Genomic DNA, 19,902 nt, shown 5'->3' on the forward strand with positions numbered 1-19,902 from the left:
TAAGGATAATAAGAGAATGAAAAAAAAATATCAAGAGAAGAAATAAACCAGGAGGGCAGGACAAATATTGGGGGAACTGCCCTGCAGATTTGAACTTACCAAATAGCAGTTGGCTTGTTTGAATGGGCAGCTAGAGGTACCACCATTACATTCAGAACTGGCTTTCCACTTCAACAATAGCGCTGAGTCTCAATTGTAGAACACTGCAGATAATCCAGGTCTTTTCATTCATCTCAGTAGGTCTAGCTCATGAATGTATCAATTTCAGGTAAGATTTAATTTGTGTCCTCAACACATTTACTAATTAATAAGCTACATTAGAAACAGCAAGTCTTCAATGTAAAGCAGCACACACCTCTAGGGAGAGATAAACAAGTATACCTAATGTATCAGTTTCATCATATGCTGAAGATGTAACCGTAGCTTTTTGATGATGCAACTGATGTCTGTTTGATTTAAATTCATGAAGATATTGCATGTACAAATACTGTGAACTACCGCCAGACAACACTGCTGCACTTCATTGCACCAACAATACTGACAAGCAAAATATTTATTGCTTAGGATACATACAATCTCCACTTGTCACAATGAAGCAGAAACAGTGCTTCATATTCTGAAAAGTAGACTGGAACTGTTGTAGAATGACTGATTTGAAAACAATGGCTGAAATCCTACTGAGCAGCTACACTTGCATATTTCAACATTATGCAAGTGGTACCTCTAATTGCACCAAAGTAGAAGAGCTATTCACAAAGCCCTTCCGCAGGTGCACTGCACAACAGTCACAACTGTAACAATGCAACCAACCACGCAATTGTTACACAACCATAATGCCTGGCAAATTTACACAGGTAAAATTTTATACAAAAACAAACAGGATTCTGGCCAGTTACTCCTTCCTTAGGTTTCTCTTTAGACTTCAGTCAAAAACAGAAGTCAATGGTTTTCTTTGGACAAGCCAAATCATTCTGGGATTACAGCCATTTTACTCAGAGAAATCCAAATGGACAAATATATGCACCACACTGGGATAATAAAAATTGAGAATGAAAATGTTAGAATACCCTTGCCGGAGGCCACCACCTGCTGTTTCTAGCAGGCAACTGAATGCTTCTGGACATGAAAACTGTAGTCTTCTCGTTTGCTTCCACACTTGGTCCCTACATCTGCACGTGGAGAACCCATTCAGTTATCATGGACTAGTGTGTGAGAAACACACATTAAAATTTTAATTTAATCAACAGAGATATTCTGCATTACATGTCACAAGGGTTCTAAAACTTTTGGGGGATGAATTAGAACATCATATACAAAATCAAATCAAATAACATTTTTGACAGTAGTATAGAATGGTATTGTATCGTCTTCTGAAAAATCAAAGCACATTTCATATGACTGCTCTTCATTACTCGCGCAGTATGGGTGATTCATGAGTTGGTACGTAAGTACACTGGTCAGCACAGTAGCATCATATTGTGCCAAACTCTGGAACAGATTTTAGAGAGCTGCCTCTCAATTTCCTTTCTGCTTAACCATAGCTTCGTGCTGTCAGCCAACAATCCAATCTTATTAATTCCAAAGGCCCTGAAAGAAGAACAAAAGTCATCCAATAATTTCTTAAATGGGAAGAGAGCATGCAGATTTAGGTCTTCATCAAGGAACAAAGTGATCCATATGTTGTAGCTCAGATTGCTGAATTCACAGCAAAGCTAGCAAGCATTTATGAAAGATGATTCTTGAACAGGTGCTTCACAGTGAGAAAACCAAACAGTGAAAAAAGCAACTACAACTGTGTATGGATCCCAAGTCAAATCTTTAAATCAGCAACAATTCTCCTCCAGTATTTTTGCAAAGCCACTATTGACTCTGAAGCAGGTTTTTGTTTTTGCACAGGATTTGTTTATTGATCTCGTTTTCCCACAATTCTGTCATCAATGTACAATTCAAGATGGGTGCTGAATGGGATTCTTATGTGCCAAACAGCAAAGTAGGAATAATCATAAACAGAAAATAACAGTGGCACCTAACCCTCCCTCACTTGGCAACAGTTAAGAAAATAAGTGTAGCTCACCCACTTGTGAGTCTTCTGTGTGTGCTGATTTTTCTTACCAACAGCCAAATGGGCTGCAGAAATCAAGCAAGTCCTAGTGCAACTTCTAGTTGGTTTGAAAACAGCACCAGTCATAAAATAATTATACACTTTTATTTAGCAATATTCAAGGGGAATTTTTTATTATTAAAACTCTCCCCTCTTGCCACTTTCCTATATTATTTGTCAGTAAAAGTAAACAATTATCAAAAGCCCAAAGGGAATTGAAATTTTCCATGGGTTGCCAGAAACGCCGTTGCAAAAAAGATTTATTAGCAGCCACCTTTCCTGAAATTTAAAATGCTTTCTATTGTACTTTAATCATTTTGAAATTAAAATACCTGTAAAAATGCAAGTAAAACGTGGGTATACAGAATTAAGGGAACTAAATTACACAACACAATTTTGTATGCATGACCTGGCCTAGGTTCACTAATTAAGTGGTGTTGGTTAAAACACCAACTTTTACATCTTGGCTCCATTCTACAAAGGAAATCCTCATATGCAGCATGTGCATATATGGATTCAAATGTGTACATGGATCCTCATCTTACTCCCATTGAAATGAATAGATAGATCTGCTAAGTATGGAAAAACAAAACATTTCCATCTGGGGCCACATTGGTGGTTCTTCTTTTATTTTACTCTACTTGCTCTGATCAGAACAGCAAGCATAAATGATGGTCTATGGCATAGAGATGTCGTTAGCATAATATACAACTTAAATTGCCGATGTACATCACAGTCAAACTGGCAGAAACAGTACATGGAACTGTCTTTCCTGGACTGTAACATTTCAAATTGAGGGTGGGCATTTTATATCTGACTGCTTCCTCAGGGCTCAGTGGAAGAATTGTACTAGAAAAGTAGTGAGAGGAAGAAGGTTTAGTTAAGCCTGCTCACTTGCAGGAGATTCTTTATCTATGGAAGCATTCAATTATTTGATCTACCTTGTCCCTAAAAGATGCAGGGATTATAAAATGTGCTATTTCTGCATTTTCAAAGACCCTTTCTGGGTGCTGAGAAGGTTTTGGTCTTCCATGGGTATGTGGAAAGTTGAATAACATGTAGGCATTCGATCTTGCCATTTCAGTTAGATCTGTCTCTTATTGCTTTGGAAAAAATACAGAAAACTTTTATTAAGGTATGGGCCAAGAAAACAGTTAATCTTTGGCTAGGTTACAAGAGCTTACAACATTAATTCCTTAAGATTTACACTTTGCAAGAGATCTCTGTACATCTGAAAGATTTCTGGTCCTTTCATATCTTTGACTTTAAAAATTATGAAGCATCTGGCCTTCAAACATGCTTAAGAGGAATAGAAAAACATAAAAATTAAAGAGAAATCACAATAATGCCATAAAAGTCTGCCTCTCACAAGCCTGCATTAAGAAACTGACAGGAGAAAGATTTAGCCTCCCCATGTCCCACATTTCTGTAGCACCCAAAAATAGTAATAAAAAATTAAAAATAAGTATTCATCAAAGGAATGCTTTGATTTCAAGCTATCCCCACCGTCTCACAGTTTTAGGACCTAACATTTTTGACTGGCAGTACACTGGAGGAGCATGCTTTTCAGCTGGGGTAATGGAAGTAAAAATTCTCTGCTCCCCTCTTCTCTCCCCTTCCCCTTTTATTAACTATAGGCAATTAAGGCAAAAGCACGTGATACTTTGTACAAGATCTGGTCACACAAATATCTTTCAAATCCGCAAGACACGATGGCTGGGTCTTGGACAGGCAATTCATTTGCGAGGCTGGTGGATGTACTGTTTGACATGTGCAGGAGGAAGCTTCTCCACAGAGGGATGTGGTTTCTGATGAGCCACCTGGGCTGCAGCTGGAGGGAAATCTTTATCACCCTGGGTAAAGGGGAAACACGTAATTGGTAAAAGAAAAAGAAAAGCATCCATATTATCTGGAATTAGATCACAGCAAACTTATACAAATATGTGTGGTTGTTCCAGTTCTGTCACATAAGAAAGCAAAAACAAAAATATCATACCTCCCTCCTATGTTCCCCAAAGTTCGGACTACAGAATATGGGTCTGTATTTAATTTCTTGTTATCATGTGTCATCATATCTCATCTGACTTATGGAAACCCTGGCAGGGTTCTCAAGATATGCAAGACATTTAAGGAGTGTGTTTACCACTGCTGCCCCCTAGTGAATAGCCATGATTGTGCAAGAACTTTAAACTGGATCTTCTGAGTCATTCTATCCACTATACTGCACTAGCCCTCAACTATATTTAATGCCAGCTCCTGATATACTAAAATAATGATTGTTTCTGAAATGACAAACTGCAATTGGTTTCAGCTTCGGGAAACCTGTTGTTTGACAGGAATCCAGAATCTGAAGCTGGGCATAAGTCTGCGCAAGTCACTGTAGGCCTGTCTCAACTATATTTATTTATTTATTTGATTTTTACCCGCCCCTCTAGACCATGTCTACTATATGGATGAAGGTATACATTTTTATTACAAGCAAGTGGCTATAAGAAAGCTTGCATGTAGGCTTTTGTGATATCACAGCAATACATGAATACACCTAGAAAAAAATACTGACAACCTACTATTTTCTTCATTTTCCTTTTCTCAGATGATCTATCACATTAAGGCTGACCAACTTTTATTTCCACCATCTGAAGCTTCTGACTGACTGCATGTTAGTTCTTATGAAAGGAGGGAACTGCATGCTAAACTGGCAGCAAAGGTCCATAGACCATAATGTGACATTTTCCTTACAAGAACTGTATATATAATCTATGATTTAAAAACATATCAGACATGTCTGTGACCTGATTTTAAAAAATACATCCACATATTTATGTGGAATTCTATAGTGGATTGATCTAACTTGTAAATCAGGGAAATACTGCATCTCTTCTGTTTCATGATAACTCATTTTTTTGTTGCCAACAATAGCATAGCATTACAACCTCTCTAAAACTGGGAAAAGATTAAAAATTGCATGATGTGTTCAGGGTTTGCAAGCCACCGGGAGGGCACAGTTGAGAGTTCGGGGCACAACTGTAGTTATAACACATATTTTATACTAGGTTTATTTTTATTGTGTAACATGTCTCACAAGAGCCAGTGCAGTATAGTGCAGGGGTCCCCAACCCCCGGCCCATGGGCTTCCTGGAACTGGGCCATGAAGACTGCTCTCCACCCCCCTGCCTGCATGCACGGCGGGTGTGTCATGCTTGCAGAGGGACGTGTCGAGCTCATGAGTGGATGTGTTGCGCGCCACGCCCCTCTGCAAGCACAACATGCCCACCCGCGAGTGCAGTGGTGCCCCTGCCCCCCACTCAGTCCACGGTCCCAAAAAGGTTGGGAACCGCTGGTATAGTGGATAGAATATTGGACTGAGATCCAGAAAACTTGGGTTCTAATTCTTGCTTGACCATGGAAACTCAATGGAGGAGGAGATGGCACTGGTTAGGGGTATCAATTAAATATCTCACATACTTTGGAAACCCTATTAGAATTGCCATAAGATAGAATCAACTTAATGGCACATAATACAGAAGGTGTCCTAGAATATTAATATCAAAGTGCAACAGAAAATATATAGTCAGTAAGTTTTTGTTCCTGCTGTGGCCTTTCACAGTACAATTTGGCATAATGAGTGGTAACAGTGTGGCATATAGCCTCTATACCTTCTATACTTTATTACTATAGCAGTCATCCTCCTACTCATCTAAAAAAATCAAACCACAAACCAAAACTAGTCTGTTTGCTGGACAGCTGGAATTTTGCAATATACCTGTACAACACAATGAGACAAGCTCTTTTTTTATTATAACTTAAAAAATTAAACGATGCTCCCGTATAGGATCCATTCAGATAATTAAAAGTGAAATGGGGGGGGAGATCAGATCAAAACTTCAGAAATTAATGTTGCAATTCACTCCAAATTAATCAGGCATTCAGTTAAAGAAACTGAAGATTAACCAAGATGAAAACTCACCCTTGCTACAACTCCTGAAATGAACACCGTCGGTTTAGGTGGACTAGAAAATTAAAGAGAACTTTGTTATATAGTTTTAAAAAATCCAATTTCAGAACAGCAGATAAGAATTTATAACCAAGTGTAACAGAACCAACTTTATTAGTGGAAAGTAATACTCTCAAAATAAGCAGAATAATTTTCCGTACCTTTTATCCTTACTGCACTAGTCAGTAAAGTCTCCCCTAATATAGTATCTCCTAGACTGAAATACATAATCCCTCAGCAGCTTGTGTTCCTGGTGTCTGAGACAACAGAACTGAAGGGCCTAACTTCATGTGCCCACCTGAGTGAGTTTTGAAGTAACTGCTGAAAAGAACATGAGCATTTAAAGTACAGTAGTGTTCCAGAGCATCTTGTTAGCTCTGGAACACTACTTTAAAAGAGAGAGTGTGCAAATTTTCATAAAAGCAAAAGGACAGTTCTGAACATCACAAAGATGCATATAGTCCACCATTTTCTATGCAACAGTGGCCAACCGTGCCTAGAACCTACAAGCACTGCATGCTGTCTGGGCATTCACAAGGTGGGCAGGAAGCACAGTTGCAGGACCCACTCATGCTGTGTGACTAGAATTCCAGGACCAGCCAAATGCGAGCCCGGTGCAAAATGCATACACTTAAAATGAAGAAATGCTGAGCCCAGGAATTTCTTATGAGTACTGGAACTGAAGCAACCTTAATAGTCCAGCTTCATAGGTTATACTCATAGCCCTAAAAACGAACTGTAAGCTCCTTAACATACTTCTTGAAAAAGCAGCAACATAACTTGTATTTCCCTTCTTTTCAGGAAAGTACTGTAATACACTCATTTTTAATTTTACAGATAAATCAACTACTCTCTTTTTTCACCAAATAACACATGTTAAAATAACCATGTTTGCCCCCCCCCCATTCCTTCACCCCTCATCTCCTTTGCCCAAGGATGGGGATGTATTGAAAACTTCTTATTTCCTCTTTTAGGGCTTTGGCAAATTTGCTTGCTTTTATTTGGTAAGAGTTGATCTTCCAAATGTCACAGCTTTGAAAATGCCTCCTCTAGGATCCCCAACAGTGGAGCACCCCTTAGACTGGTTGGTCCTCTGAGGAAGGGCTCCAGCCAGTTTGCCATCTAGTAACCTAACTTCCCAAGGGTCAACAACTGAGCAGTAAACACAAGGAAAATAACATTTTATTAGTCTTTAAAAGAAACACTACAACATAAAAATCAAAGAACCCTTCCTTCGACATTTCTACGGAGTATGCTTGATTCACAATCTTTCTGAATTTGTGCTAAGTACCTGATGCCAATGAAAGGAAATAAGAGAAGACACATGAATATACATGAAAGGAAAGGAAGAAAAATGAATAGCAAACAATCTGTTAATAAAACATGAAATCTAGTTTTCATACACTATTTGCTTGCCATGACATTTTCTGAAAGGCTTCATAATGACGAATCTGAATTTGAATGATTTCCCCACATTTTTCCCCCACGACCTTTCAGTTTGCACTGTTCTCCACCGAACCATGAAATCTGAACACAGCATTTTCAGAAAATCACTTATTCCCATTAGATTTATCTACCACTACCACGCAGGACCACAATGCTTTACAAGAATGCTTCTTGCATTAGACATAATGCTCATCTGAACTTCTTCTCTTTCCGTCTCTCTCTGCCGAGATAAGTTGTAAGATATTCACAGGAGAAGTGTTTCATTCCAATGGCCATCCACGTGAAAATAAAGCAATAAAGTCCCAAATTGCAAACAATTCTGACCTGGATATAAGCAAGCATGCTGATTCAAGTACCAGCTAACTGCCAATCAATTGCAGTTTTTTTGTATGTGTGGGAAGCTGGTTAGAGGTCAAATCAGCTCTTTGGACATAAAATCAACTGAGACAGTCAGAATATCACACCACATTCTTTTTGTAAAACAAAAGTATAAGGTCTGAAAGATTACAGTGAACACCAATTCCTATTTTTGAGGATAATGTATCACTATTATATGCAAGTACAGATGAACAGGGATGGACACTTGTATTTTTCTCTCAAGATACAACCAGACCATTAAACAGATATAATCTCATCCCTGCTGGCAAGTAAACACACAAAAATGTCTCTATCCAACCAGGCTACCTGGAATAGAATTTCTTTTAAAAAGCCCATTCAAGATGTCAGTATGTACATGACTTAACGTTGAGCATCAGAGTATCCAATTATGACTGAGGTTACACAGACCAAATCCCCACTCAGATGTGGTTTACAAGTTGACCTTGGGCCAGGCATTCTCTTTCTGCTTAGCTTGCCTCACAGGGCTGTAGTGATGATAAGAAATTGTGTGTTTATGTGTGTCATGAATCACACACTTCCACCTTTGGAGAAAGACAGGATAAAGATAAATTAATGTTAAATAAAAATATGGGTCACTGGGTACATCATTGATTCTGTAGATTGTTTGCAAGGCTAAGAAAATAAATCTTTGATAACCTAATACATAATATATGTTTTAAATAGTTTTAACTCCCAAATATTAGAGCCAGTTAAGAGCAATTATTAGGATTCTTAAGATGATTTACTGGAAAAAGTATGAAACAGAGGGATAAAGGAACTTATGTCCCTACAGATCTGTTTTGAGAAAGAAGACCAGTTGAAAGAATCAAGCACAGCAAATCCAGAACTATCAGACTCTCTAGCAGTCACAGTGGCTGATGTTATTCATCTCTGTTTCTTGAACAGGCTCTGTGGTCACTAGGACCCAGTCACAAACTATCAGATGTTGTATTTAGTAAGAACAGCTTCTGATCTTAGTGTATTTGCAGTATGCTAGCTTCTACAGCCCTGTCTGTCACCAACAGTAGCTAAAAATAGAAAGGGACAGGGAAATTCTGACAGCAGCATCTCTTTCACCTTCTCCAAATCTCCAGGAAAGTAGAGAGATGAGGAAAGAGGGGTTTTCACTTTTTCAAGTGCTTTGCATTCTGCTGATGTTTCAGGCGAAGTGTAACCTACATTTCTAGTATTTTATAAACTGTAATGGTTGCTTTAAAGGATATATTTAATCTGATAAAAAACAGTTTGACAGATGTTACTTTGAAAACATACTTTTTTCTCTGGTGTGTGCGTGTGTGCAGATCTATAGATATTTAAAGCAACCTATGGAATGTTTGCTTTTAACAAATGCATTCAGGAAACATAAGGGGAGTTCTTTTTTAAATTTTATTTCTCAAAACGTCTCATAAATAAAACCTAAAATTTCTGAGTGTATCCTCCTCTATTTTAAAATAGCTTTCCTTTTCATATAGAAATAAACCCAACATCTGCTTATGTTGAAACTATTCAGAGCCCTTACACATGTCTCACATGTTCTGAGACTAAGAAATGCACCTGCTGAATAGCAATGTATTCAAGTGGTTCATTTATTCTTAATCCCATAAAATGGAATTCTAATATTTCATAATACTAATGCTTAAACAAGACGTTTATTGACATTGCAAAGAAATAACACAGCCTTCTGCTCAGCTAAGCAGTGAAGTATGATGAATACTAAAACGACTTCATCCTCAAACTCTTATTACGACTTGGGGTCTTTGTTCCTGAAGTAGTATTTCTGTTATATATTAATGTTATATTTAGATAAAATAGTATATGAATAATAATTAGTCTAGCCCCTGTCAAGGAGGCACAGTGGGGAATTGATCCCAGCATCTGACTCTGCAGCTAGATACTTAAACCACAAAGCTATCTAGCGGCTCTATGGAGCACTTTAGTCTATTCAAAGCACTTTACATATTTTACCATGATATCTTTCTCAGAACATTATATGGCTGGTTTGCATTATGCACTTTTATATACTCTCCATATGCACCATTGTCATCCAAATCTGAAAACATACAGAACACTTGGTTGAAATTCTAGTGTAATCATGAAGAAATCATTCTTGCAGCCTTAAGCTATTCTCAACTGGAGATTGGATGATAGGAGTGGCGTGCAGTACTCTTTCAGGAATAGTACTTTGTATTTATTATGATATTTCCAGGTCAAACAAATATAAAATCACAGATTGATCATCACTATGTACTTTGATTAGAATTGAGATAAAAATCAATTGATTACTTATTATTAACCATGTGTTATGCAATAATAAATATTGTCCCAAGCAGAGAGTGCTGTTGCACAGACCATGACAGCAAATACAGCAGGAAGGCCCTCCACCCCTGGCTTTACATTAATGCTTTAAGTACATACCTGTCAATTGACAGAGGTTTTATTTTGCTTGTTTGCTTAACTGGTTCAATCTACGTGCAGCTTTTTGAGAGAAAGTGCCTTTGAACTCTATGGCCTTACTTAGGATTACTTACTGTGGGCAGCATTTTAAGACTAATTTTGGTGGCACTTTAAAGACAGAATTGCTTGTCTGAGGACATTATTATGAACACGGCAAGCTCCCTTTAGGTAGTCAGACTATTGGTCCATCCAGCCCTGTATTGTCAGCAGTGATTCACATCAGCTCTCCAGATTTTTAGGCAAGATGTTCCATCCTTCCATGAAGATCTTGGAGGCTGACTCTGGTACTTTTGATATAGGAAGGCATGTGCTCTGTTACTGTTTCATTTAAAGTATATTAAAACTAAGAAAAAGTCCCACAAAGAACAGGCAAGGACCCAACATGAAAACAGGAGATCTATGCATGTATAGTTAGGTTTGGAACTAACCAGAACATTGCTGTTAGATTCAACTTAGATCAAACAGATGCAAACTTTTGCGCTGTGAAAGTGCATTTAGATGAGGGAGAAACTCTATCAGACATTACAACTCAATAGTTCTCTAGCTCCTGTCTATCTGAATGTAGTGGAGATCTGGAGATGCCATTCTAGGAGGACATAGATGGGAATATCTTCTTTTAATTCAGAGGGACAAGGCAAATAGTTAATGTACATCTTAACCACTACTTAATTCACATTTAAATTAATTTACTTGGGAAATATCTAACTACTTCTGTATTCATACCTCAATGGCAACCAGGTGCTGACTCAGAGCAAATCATTAAGTGCAATATAAATGAACAAATCAATAAAATCCTAAGATAAACCTGGTACATTTTCTGTTACATTCAACAGCCCAGAACTCTGAACTAAGTTTGGAAAATAGATTTTCCTGGGTAAACCCAATAAAACCTCTAACTGGTGTTTTATGTAACAGCAGGCAAGTCTTAATCCTATAAAGTCTCGGCATATCTGTATCAAGGGGTTTATCTTCTTTCCCACTTCAACCTTTTCCTTTTTTATTTCCAGTAATTCTCTTCAATTCGATTTTTCTCATAAGTTGCAACTGTTTTGAAATACTGTGCCATTATTTGATAATAATGTGCTTCTCACAGTGCTAATACTTTGCTAGAACACTGACACAATATCAGAATTCTGAAACGCGAGGAGGTGTTTGCCTGGTAACCTAAGCTATGCTGTTACTTTTCAAAATTTTCCACAGGATGGCACTGACGAGCCTCCAAGGTTTGCAAAGCTGTATATGACAAACTAATATAAGACACTCCACTCATTTTTAATATTTTATAAGAACACACACAAAGAGACAAATATTGCCCCAGTACAGATAGACACACATACTTTTCTGCATACATAACACATACCTACTGTAACTGAAGGAGCTCCGGTAGACACACATTGAGGCCCCTTCTCTTATACAGTATTCACAATTTTGAAGTTAGATTATGAGCATTGAGTGATTGTCAGGACTGATCAGGGATAAAAACATAGGTCATCATGATGTAGACCCTGCAGTGCTCCACCAAATATTGTATATTCAAACAAATAAAAGCATATTGATATGTAGAAATCCTTTAGGCTTTTCTAATTAAAACTGTTTAAAAATTAATTTTTTAAAAACTCATACCAACAAGTTCAGCTTCAAAAGTAAAAATTAAAAGGCTTCAAAATGCTTGGGGACCATCACAAAGACAGTGGTTACTGCTTTTGTTTTGGCTGTTGTGGGTTTTTCGGGCTCTTTGGCTATGTTCTGAAGGTTGTTCTTCCTAACGTTTCGCCAGTCTCTGTGGCCGGCATCTGCTTTTGTTTTGTTTTGCAATCATATGAAGTCATAAGTAAGAAAGACAGTAAACATATGCAGTCCACCGATTTGATGGTTGATTCCAGAGATCTTGCTTAAACTTCTCTATAGACAAATAACTTTCTAATTAATCAAAAGATAATTTAGTAGTAACAAAAGGTTTTCTTAGTTCCAATTCCCTATTGCATTGTATCCTATATGCTAGGGACTCTAAACCCAACTTCTTCATTTACTCCAGCAGATGCTAATATATGTGTCTTGTATGTGCATGTACATATAACAAATGCACTATTACATGAACCATCCTACCATGCCCACTGAACATATATCATTTTAAAGTTGTGAGTATTTGTCAGCTTCTTACAATTCCTATGCTTTTCCAATAAATTTCTGCTGAGGGGTAAATAAACTGAGGGGTGAATAAACAGTCTATTTTGTACCATTTTATATAAGCAATAAGCTCAATAGTAACTAGACTCAGGGTGTCTAGCATACCAGTTTTGAGACTTAGAAAATCTACCATATAGTTCTATTATATACTTACATTTTTAAAGTGCAAGTGGTTAACATAACTCCCTTGATTTAAAAAAACCACTAAAAATGACTGGTTGTGACACCCTGAAGTCTGTATGAAGCAATTCCAAGGCGCAGCATAAGACTTTGATTTTCATCATATTTCACATTAAATTTGTTTTGTATCTGCTCTTTCTTCAAGTACTTCACATTTGCATTAAGGAAAACTGTTGCTGCTACATGCTGTCAAGATGCTTCTAACTGATGGCAACCCCATGAGTTAGTGACCTCCAGAAGGTCTTGTCATCAACAATCCTGCTCAAGGAAAAAAACTTATTTTAAATTCAAAATAACTTTGTACTAAGTTTTTAAATTCTTATAATTAATTGAATTTTTTGTTAAAGGAATTTGAATTATTGTAAAAAAAAAGACATGGGGAGGTGTGAGGGCTTCTCAGAAATCAAAAGAGGTGTGTAATGCAAGTAAAGCTGGAAACCACTGCACTATGGGAAATGGACAATAAAACTGAACCACAGTTCAGTTGTTAAGTGAATAATGTAGAGTCACTATCATGCATATTCTTTAAGATTTGTAGTGGATCATGAGCCAAGTTCTTAAAAGTCTGTTCTACTTGAATCAGTTTTTACCATGGCTTTCAAATGTTTAGTGTCTCATATTTTTCCATATTATATTGCACTGGTGCTAACTGTGCTGCTTAACATTGTAAATCACATTAGAGTAGGCTCAATGAATCAATGGGGTTTTGGTGAGTTAACTACTCCATAAGTTTTACTGATCAAAAGGGTCTACTCCAACTCTGAGCCAATGGAATTTATGGAAAACTTTACTCATCAAATCCCCATTAATTCAAACTGGCCTACTCTAATGCAATTTACTATGTTAAGCAACATATTTTTGGCCAATGTGTTCTATTATATTGTACCCCATTTCTGGTGTTGGTCTGTGCAGAGTTCCCTGAAAAGCTTCAAACGTGTTGATGTTTACTGATAGCCTAGCTTGATATTTTTGCATAATCAATGTGCTCTACACCAGGGGTCCCCAATCCCCAGTCCGTGGCATTGAGACAGTTCTCCCACCCCTCCCGCATGCACTCCCCCCGCAAGCCCCCCCGCATAGCCTGTTCACGCAGGCATGCGATCCCTGAGTGCCCTGCCCCTTTGTGCATCTGTGGGCACTGTGTGAGTGCCCCCACCCCTTCGTGCACACACGTGAGTGCCCTCACCCCTTCACATGAGTGCCCACACGTCCACGCCCCCGCCCCTTTGCGCAAGTGCCCATGCACCCATGCAAGCCCTTCATGCATGCACATGAGCATGGGGGTGCCTCGCCCCTGCACATGGACCCTGCCCCCCCAACCGGTCCACGGTTTCAAAAAAGTTGAGGACCACTGCTCTACACCATTGCTTCATTTCCAGTTGTTACAGTGCTCAGGAATCCATACTGTTGCTGCTGTTATGCTTTATTCATAAATGCATGCCTTTCATCTGACTGCTTCACACATGAATCACAACTGATTGTGTCAATGGACCACTAAAAAGCACTGTGTTTGAGGTGCCACTGGGTAATTTGGCAGTCCATATTATATGTTTACACTTCCAAAAGCCCATTCAAAAATACTGATCACCACCTGATGTTACAGAGAGCAGTGAAACACTGGTAGGTAGCCTGATGAACTGCCTCTGGATATCATATTCAGTTTTACATGTTTTCAGACACAGATGTAATATGGCTAGAACATCCTTCTTAAATATGCAGAAATAGCCCTTAAAGCAAAGCAAGTGCTCATGTGATTTAAGAACAACAAATATAAGAAATATAAGTTCAAGGAAATCAGGAAAACAAATACCCATCATGTCTATACTTAGTTATTCTACCTTTCAAACTTCCCTTTTTCAGCATTTCACAAAAGCAACAAAGTTGAGAAAAACTCCCCAAAATACCTGATAACTGAAGACGTGTTAGTGCCTTTTCATGACACAGGTTACATAATTGCCCCAAAGTGTGTATATAAATAATACAAAAGCCTCAACAAATTCTCGTAAACTCAAGATTTCCCTTGTACATGGCAGAAAGAACAAAGTGCCTTCAAATAACCTGTAGAGTAAAATTAACCTGTAGAGTAAATACAGCAGGAGTGAGATAACAGGTGTTTTTGTTTTGTTTGTTTATTTTTAAACAATCGCATGTCCTAAAGACATGGCCTGCTTTAAAGAAAGTTAACAACCAGACTGTAATCTATTGCTGGCACAGAGGTTCTAAATCGACAGTAAGGGATGCTAACTTTTAAAACAGTAATTCATGTGTGCTAAACCGAAGAGTTGAGTTTACAAGGCATTTGTGAGGCACCATCTGAAAATATGGGTTATCTCTCCTTTGCAAGAGGGTTTATTTATGAGGCATGTTCACTTTCTTGATTTCAACTATATAGCTACTGGTAATACCTCTATTAATATTACACTACCTTTAGACATCTCTGTGTTGTAAGTATTGAATTTTTCATCAACAAGCATTTGTTTTCCCATTGTACAACTCCCTTGCATTCTGAATGTGAACAATGCCAGCAGTTGCTCCTTTGTTTTCTAAAAAAACAAAACAAAAAGGAGGATAAAGGTTTTTCTTCATTTCTGGGATGAGGACTTATGAAGGCAGGAAGGGGCAATGTAACTCAGTCCAGGTGTTCGTATCAAATTAAAGGGAGTCCCATGGCCAGACCCAGTCATATATGTCTGTGCCCAAATCTTGACCTGAAAGTGTATTCTCCAGCTCAATGACCTATTCTCTGAAGAAGTTGTGGCATTGAGTATTATAAAGAGATCTGTAGAGATCATGCTGTGTGCAGGGCGGATTAAAACTGATGATTTTTTTAAAAGCCAAGTTGTGTTTTTTATATTTAAATTGGACTTTTTACAATTAAAATCAAAATTTCTATTTAAAATACATTATAGTTCAAAGGTTATTCAGCATGGAACAGTTATATAGCATGAAGCTGTATATTCATGCAATAGTTACATTAATAGAATTAATCCAAGTTATCCAAGCTGAGATAACATGCACTTTTTCACAATAAAAATGTTTTTAAATGAACAAAGTCCAGGAAAAGAGCTTAGTAATCCCCCCGTTCTTCTGCAAATCTATGTACAACGAATACATTCACGTTTAAACAAATACAAGGATATGTATGTTATATATTGTTATTATTTTAGTTAAATAAAACAATTTAAGTAGTTCTCCAAATCTTACTGACTAGTGATTTAAAATCAACTTGTTTTAAATCAATTTGAATCAAATCAACTTAAATCAAATCACCTTGCCCATGTGATTCAGATAAAAAGGACAATCAGGCTTTTAACACTTATACCAGGCTACAGAGCCAATCCTAATCATTTTGCTGTTTGCCAATTCCAAGGGCTGGTACTTGCACACTTAATGCCCTATTCAGACATTCAACTGTACTCATGCAGGTTGTATACACTGTGGGGGATATGCACATGAGACCTACTCTGGGGAATACTGGAAACCATGATTCTGCCATGTCTCCACACCAGAACTGCTGTGTTTTGGTTGCAACAGACGCAGAGGGGCATGCTCACAATTGGCTGGGATCATGAGCAGTGAACAATGTGAAATTGGGAAGACACCAACTTCACTAACTTGCACCATGTTACCTCCCTCCCTCTCTTTCTCTGTCACAGACCACAGCATCTGCAATATCTGTCACTTGACAAGGACTGAACAGGTTGCAACTTTTGGAATTCTTGCTGCATTTACTTTCATTTAAGATGCTGCCTAAGAAAGCAAACTGTAAATGTTGTGGAGACCTGTTCTGCCCTCATTTGTAATAATCTGAATTCTATTACATTTGCCTTAGTTACTTATGACAAGGCCCCCTGAACATGCCAACAATCTATTCCGACATCTTGAAGAAATTAATCATATGCACTATGCCACGTCTTGAAAAATCCTGCTTCCATTAAGCAGATGGAAGTGACCTGCTTGGGCATCCTTGTGTCCTAAGACCTATCCAGTCACTGTCAGTTACATTAAAAAAATGGAATAACTCATTTCTGAAAGAAAAGTGGAAAGGAGACAAATTACACTTTAGATATCATGCATTTCAGCTTCTTGGACACTGTCCTCTTTTTTCATACCAAGCACAATAAAACAAAACTGAGGTCTAACTATTCTGTTCTGAATTCTTTGGGAGTAGTATTTTACACTGTAGTAATGCTACATTCAATTTTTTAATCTTTTAGTTAGGGCAACAAAAATGTCATCATTAAGGGGGGAAATTGCATCATTTCCCTAGGCACAAGACCCTTTGTCTGAACTTTCCCCTCTCCCTACTTTTCTCCGAATCTCAAACCAAATACAATCTACTGAGACTGTGTTTGCATACCAGCTGCTGTGGCTTAATACTGCATCTATGCTCAGTTATCCAAGATGACAACCATGCATACACAACTACAGTTGAAGCTAATATATATCTTAGGTATGTGATAAACATATGTTGCAGTAATCTAGCAGTATCTCCAAATGTTACATAATTATCTGGTTAATTTAAATAATGAAAGAAAAGAAATGAATGTTTATCTCTACACTGGAGACAAAATCCAGAAAGGGGACGGATACTAGGATCTTAATTTCATTCAACAAGGGGGAGAAATTAGAACCCTCTGCCAATTACAGAGATTATACGAGGATTATAGCATTGCTCACAAATATGTACTTTCAGCTCTTATTTCCAAATCGGCATGTCATTTGGCATTACATAAATGGCTCACAACAAGAATAATCTGCAGAGAGGCATTTGATGACCTGAACAGCTCCTCGCCAAAATGTCGTTGCTTTCATAGTAAATATGTCCAGTAAAAGCAAATACAGTCGCGCTGCGCTGGACGATTACCCCGCTCTAAGTCGAATCCGCTTTACAAAACGGAATTTTTTTTTGCTGTGCGATGATCGGTTCCCTGCTTCAAGAACCGATTTTCGCTTTACGATGATCAGCAAACAGCTGATTGTCGGGTTTCAAAATGGCTGCCGGCTGAAGAAAATGGCCCCCTGCTGTTTTCTAGGATGGATTCCTCGCTTTACAGGCATCGAAAATGGCCGCTGTATGGAGGATCTTCGCTGGACGAGCAGGTATTCAGACCATTGGAACGCACTGAACGGTTTTCAATGCGTTTGAATTGGTTTTTTTATTTCATTTGAAGACGTTTTTGCTCTACAGCGATTTCACTGGAACGAATTAACGTTGTCAAGCGAGGCACCACTGTACACATTTCCATCACTTGGCCCATATACTAAGGGTAGTAAATTAGCACTACGGTATTAGGGTACAGCCTAAGGTGGTATATCATTTCTGAAAACAGCATATTCTGCTGTTCTGTTAGCACAAAAGAAAAAATGGAGTGATGTACCCTCCCTATGTATTTTGAAAGAATTCTTTAAGGGTACATTGAGAAACAATCTTATTTATCAATTTTGAAATTAATGAATCCACCACATCGAACCTCCCTGACTGTATATCCAAATTGTGGATTCCTCAGAATCACACTGGACCCAGAATAATGCGAGTCCCATAAAATGTCTACTAAATGGACATCTCAAGAGTGGTAAGGTTTTTTAAAAAAAGGAAAAAAGTGAATTTAATCTAGCTTCAATACAGGACACATGTCCTAAGTCTGGCTGATAAAAAGTAAACATTAAAGCAGTTCTTTCAGAGAGCCCCCAAAAAAGCAAACTAGCTCTGTAAAAATCAATTCACACCATAAATGAAATCCTGTTGTTTAGCACAGCAAGTCACACTGAAGTGAGATTACAACTCTAACCACCCTCAGACAGCCTGGAGTAGCAGTACTATTTGAGGATGGTAGAGTTCATATTCTAATATACACAGAATGCCAAGTTGAATAAGCAGGTTCTAAAGAATAGCTAAAACATTTCTTCTGCTTTTTATGAAGCCAAGATATGAGTAACTCTTATGCACTTACTTCTCAGTGGTTGTTTCTATAACATGTACCGTGTGTTCTTTGCAAACTGTTTATTTTTGAAAATAAATTTAAAAGCATCAAGTAGTTTATTTCCAGCATACATCCTTTTCAGGAAAAAAGGGACAAAAGTTTACTTTAAATACAGAAGGACTTTAACAGTGAAAAGGAAGGAATATATTAGGCAACTGATTTGGAAGAACATAAATTATAAAAAGAAAAAAAATGATTTCTGCTGATTAGAGAACCTATGTTTTATAGGACTAAGCAATCATTTCTCAATCATCTACTGGAGGAGTGCAGCAGGAGAGCAGTGGGGGGAAAAGCATGGAATTGTTAACTCCTGCTAACCAATTTTCTTTTATTTTTAGGTGGAATATTAGTCACAGAAGCCAAAACAACAAAGGAAACAATTCCCACATTTCCACAAGAACTGTATAGAATATGTTAGATCTATATAGCTAAAATGATGCATCTACACATCTGTAAGCTTAATCTGCTAACTGAATCCTAATGTTACTTTAAAGGAAACAACTGATTTACACCAAGAAAGCTTCTTGCCCCACATTTTGTATTAGGTGTTATGTTTTGAAATGGTGGAGGAGGCTCATTGATCATAGGCAACCACCAAATGTCACTTACTAGAGTTGCAACTGGACTACATCAACTGTTCATGCTGCCCAACCAATGACATAATTTAGCCACTTTAGCCTTGTTTATTTATGACATATAAGGACATACATAGTAGATACAAAATCAAATATTTATTTTACACTTAAAGTGTTGCCAGAATTAACAGAAAACAACTGAAGAGTTTACTAACAATAAGAAATAAAGCTGATTACAGCTGTTGCAGCAAAACAACCAGCTAAACACACACTTTTATAGAAAGAAACATGTCTCGGGGGGACCATATTACAGTCCTTCCATTTGAAAATAAAAGGGTTTGTTGCCTGTCAGAAGTTAAGTACTTTTCTGTCTCTTATTCCATCAGTACAGAGTCTAATCTTCTTTTAGGAAGAAACAACTATCCTCACAGACACATCAAAAGTCTCTCACTTAAAAGTATTCCAACAGAAAAAAATGAACAAGCTGATGACGTTCACAGTGTAATCCACTCACACCTTGATCTCATTGGCACAAGCATGTACCATAGGATGACTTGATGATTTACAGTTGCATGTACAATCACCTATAAAATAGGGGCCAGT

At 37.7% G+C, this 19,902-nt stretch overlaps 1 protein-coding gene across 1 annotated transcript in view; it reads right to left on the minus strand.

Annotated features, from left to right (window-relative positions):
- Positions 1–1,879: 1,879 nt before the first annotated feature.
- DAP (death associated protein) overlaps positions 1,880–19,902 on the minus strand; it is a 45,273-nt gene continuing 27,250 nt past the window's right edge. Inside the window, exons 3-4 of the mRNA XM_020815563.3 lie at positions 6,069–6,111; positions 1,880–3,954 (exon numbers count right to left, since the gene is read on the minus strand). Coding sequence (XP_020671222.2) covers positions 3,838–3,954; positions 6,069–6,111 — 160 coding nt within the window. The 3' untranslated portion in view covers positions 1,880–3,837. The remainder of the gene's footprint in view (positions 3,955–6,068; positions 6,112–19,902) is intronic.

Source organism: Pogona vitticeps, chromosome 4 (assembly GCF_051106095.1).
Source record: "Pogona vitticeps strain Pit_001003342236 chromosome 4, PviZW2.1, whole genome shotgun sequence".
NCBI classification, from domain to species: domain Eukaryota; kingdom Metazoa; phylum Chordata; class Lepidosauria; order Squamata; family Agamidae; genus Pogona; species Pogona vitticeps.